Source organism: Terrapene carolina, unplaced genomic scaffold (assembly GCF_002925995.2).
Source record: "Terrapene carolina triunguis isolate 2854851 unplaced genomic scaffold, T_m_triunguis-2.0 Scaffold27731, whole genome shotgun sequence".
Taxonomy (NCBI): Eukaryota; Metazoa; Chordata; order Testudines; family Emydidae; genus Terrapene; species Terrapene triunguis.
The window spans coordinates 39460-43331 of record NW_020692082.1 but is presented as its reverse complement, the minus strand read 5'-3'; the positions used below and the strand labels follow the sequence as shown (position 1 = coordinate 43331).

Sequence of the window (3872 nt, the reverse complement as noted above, 5' to 3'; positions counted from 1 at the left end):
TGCTCATTGGCAGCCTGCCCCGGCTCTTTCTCTGAGCGCCGCATGGCAGGAATTCAGTGGGGAACCACAGCTCCAGCCCTGCTCATCTCCTGGAGATGGAAGGGGTTTCATTCCCCGCCCAGCTCAGCACAGCCAGCGGTTCTGTATGGATGGGCGAACGGGAGGAGAGGCTGGCTGAAGAGACGGCCTGATTTTGCCCGGCTCTTGGGCATTGTAGAGAGCAAGCTGTTCCCCTTTACAAGCCTTGTTTTCCAGCACCCCCAGCCACTACACAGAGCAACGTGCTTTCCCTCCAATATCCCCGTAACAGAGTTGGCACCCACCTCTTGCGAGCGCCCCCTCTGGTTGGGTGTGTCTGTGTCCTTTAAACCAGTCCAGCCCTGCTATGGGGCTGTATCCCCAGGATTTCCTCCCCGGAGACACTATCTTACAGCTCTCTACCGGCTCAGTCCCTACTCAGTGTCCGCAGCCAGCTGGGAGCTCCTTCATCGCTCCCCCAGGCTCTGTGAGCCAACTGTCTTTGGCTCCGTTCTAGCAGCCAGCCAGGGATGCAGTCACTTCTTTTCCAGCTTCCAGCAACAACTAACTGCTGGTCTGCTCTGCAGCTCCTTTTATATGGCCCTCCTGGGGCTTGATTGGCTGCTTCCCCTGCAGCCACTCTAGCCTGCTTGTAGGGCCTCTCCGCTGCTCCTTTCTTGGGATGGGCATGGCAGAGCCTGAGGTCTCCAGCAGGGGGCCTTTGGGCCTCGTCCAGCCCATCACAATCCCCCTAAAGCAAAGACACTGGGGCTTGCACCCTATTTTGCTTTGTGACAATAGAGGAAGGTGGCCTAAAAAGTTGTTCTTTTTTAAAATGCCCTCCACTCCCACTGCTGTTTTTTCCCCCACATTATAGATTCTGTCGAGGCTGGTAGACATGATGGGCGGGCATCAAACGTAAACCATTCATAATGCAACAGAGTGGTCCCCAAAGTTACTGCAGGGGGTTGCGATATCTGCCACAAGACATGCTCCGACACCCACAATGTACAAGAATTCCCCAAACACCTGTAAAGCAGAACTTCAGCTAAAGCCCTGAGATCGATAACTGTCTCTGGGGTCTGTCTTAGGTTTTCATGTAGCTGGGGTGTCCAGCGGCGCAGCACAAACCTAAACGGCACAACAGCCCAGAACATAAAGCAGCATCTGTCCATCCTCCTATGAGCCGGAGGAGAGGAGTGGGCTTGGGAAGCTCGGTGGGTTTTTTTTTTTTTTAAAAAAGCTTCAATTCTGGGCAAGCATTAAGACTGGGTGTTGCTCAGCCTTGTATACAGCAGAAGCTAGAACTGAACAGAGAAGGGAGAGTCCCAGAGGTGCTCACTGCGGCTAGTGCTCAGGGGACGAGCACTATGGAAATGCTTATAAATAAACAAAAAGACAGAAGCTTTTCCTTTGTTTGTTTTGAAGACGTTCCTTCTGCGGTACAAAGGCACCGTTTACCATTGGGTCGGCCTCAGAAGGGAGCCCAGCCAGTCATGGAAGTGGCCCAACGGCACCGAATTTGACAACCGGTGAGTTTGTTTCCAGCTATAACATTTCTCCATATTAAGTCACCGGCGTTAGAAGTGCTGAGTGCAGAGAGATCAACAACAGAGATCAACCGGACAAACGTACATGGGTCAAAACCAGTGAAAAATCGGTATTTCTACCTCCTGTGGGTTTAGTTTGTTACGGGGGTGAACCCCGTGGCCCCACTCTCCTGAAACTGGCATCAGCACCCTGTTTTTTTCACTGTAGCTCGTTTAGCTGGGTCCAAAACAGCACGAGCCCCTGCTTAAAGACTTCACCCCTTGAGGGAGCGATGCAGCCAGCAGCTGTGTGCAGAGAAAGCCAACGTGTTTTAGTTAACAGGAATACAGTATTTTAGGTCTTTAGGTTAGGGTAGAAAAGCAAAACCATGCTGGCAGCCTTACTTGCCTCTCTGGCCCAGTGCATCCAGGATTTCATCTCTGATAGTTTGCTCCAACCCCTCTCTCTACCCCGCTCTGTCGCAGGGTCTGGCTCCGCTCCAGATGAAGGTGTTATTGTGGTGTGGGATAGGTATGGCAGCACGGGCAAGCAACCTGAGTGCACGCACACCCGGCATCCGGGCTATGTGCTCCCATGGCTAGCCCGCACTGACGTCCAGGCTGCCACCTGGGCACTGCGATTGTTACCCGTGCTAGCTAGATTAAGGTTAGTGCAGGTATGCCCACTGGTGTTACAGTGACATCTTGATTTGCAGTGTAGACGTACTCACAGGCACATCACGCCACCCCGGCCCTTCTTCTGCTCTGCCCTGTCTCCCTCCCCCCTTCCCTCTTAGCTGAGCCCCTCCTAACTAACCCACCAAATAATATAAATAAAAATCGTGGCACTAACATGTCCTTTGCCCCCATCTGATTGTTCACGCTGCCTGTGTGTTCCACATCTTCCCCCACCCTGTGTCTGTCAGGTCTACATCGAGTGTCAGCGCTCTGAGACAGGACACGTCAGTGACTCTGTGCTGTACAGCACCTAGCGCAATCGTATCCCACATTCTGCTGCTCCTTAGGCAATATTAGGCCTCAAAAGAGGTTATCTAGTCCAGTCCCCTGCACCTAGACTGTTCCTGACAGGGTAGTTAAGCCCTGGAACAGGTTACTGAAGGTTGTGAAATCCCTGTCACTGAAGGTTTTTAAGAACAGGTTAGACACTTCCTCTAGGACTCTGCTTTGGTGTGGGGAATTCCACTGTCTCTCTCTGGGCTGGTTGGCATACAGAGTTAAATTCAAAGTGTGACTTTAAACCAGTTTAGGTAAGGCAGTGTGGACATTCTTCTTTCAGTTTAGCATCAGTCAGAATTGGTATAAGCTAAACCAAAATAAAACACTCTTTAACTGGAATAACAGCATCCATCCACGCAGGGGGCTGCCCCCAGTTTAACAAAATCCTTGCAAGTTTATGCCTCTCTGTGGGTGTGACCGATAAGCCTTGGCTACGGACTGATTCTAGCTCCGCGGCTTCTGGTTGCAGGTTCGAAGTAAGGGGAGGAGGAGCCTGTGCGTATCTGAATGATGTAGGCGTCAGCTCGTCAAGCTGTGAGACGGAAAAGAACTGGATCTGTGCCAAACCTGATCAATATGGGAAACGAAAAGAGAACAGTGTAGAAGGAATGGATAAACAGTGACGCTCAAGGGAATAACCAGCTCCGTCTTCTTGTTGAGTGACCCCCTCCGCAATTGCTGTTGTCTAATAAATGCTTCTAACAGAATATGCAAACTGTCTTTGTCTCATTTGTAATGCATAGCTGATCCGTAGGCATCTATTCCAAATAAAAAATAAATCAAATCAAGAGGGCAGCCAATGAAATGGAAAGGCAGCACATTTAAAACAGATGAAAAAAATCTTTTATTGACACACTGCTTAAGTATCCTGTGGAACTCATGGCCACAAGATGTTATTGAGGCCATGAGCTCAGCAGGATTCAAAAGAGGACTGGACATTTAGCTGGAGAATGGGACCATCTTAGGATGACTGGCCCTTTAAGTGGAGATGGGTCCCAGCCCCACCTATTACACTTAGCTTGCATCCCCAGGTGGAGAAAATAAGCAAAGTCTCAGGCTCGGCGCGGGGTGGAGAGAGGACAGAAGCTTGCGGAGCAGTAGATGGGAGACTCCAGGTAGTAAGTCCTGGAGATTGGTGCTTGGTAGAGACTCTAAGAACCCCAGGAGGGGCTATGGGAGAGTCTGGGAAAGACTCAGAGCTTTGCTCAGTGAATGAGCAGATGAATTAGAGGAAAGAAGACAGAGGAGAGCTTGAGGCTGGGGTAGCAGATTCTTTTGTGTTTCATGGCCTCGGAGACATGGGGGGGA

General features: G+C 50.7%; 1 protein-coding gene across 1 annotated transcript in view; it reads left to right on the top strand.

Annotated features, from left to right (window-relative positions):
• LOC112123144 (C-type lectin domain family 2 member D-like) overlaps positions 1-3218 on the top strand; it is a 69036-nt gene extending 65818 nt beyond the window's left edge. The window contains exon 4 of the mRNA XM_026662466.2: positions 3034-3218. Within this exon, the coding sequence (XP_026518251.2) occupies positions 3034-3187 (154 nt within the window). The 3' untranslated portion in view covers positions 3188-3218. The remainder of the gene's footprint in view (positions 1-3033) is intronic.
• Positions 3219-3872: the final 654 nt, after the last annotated feature.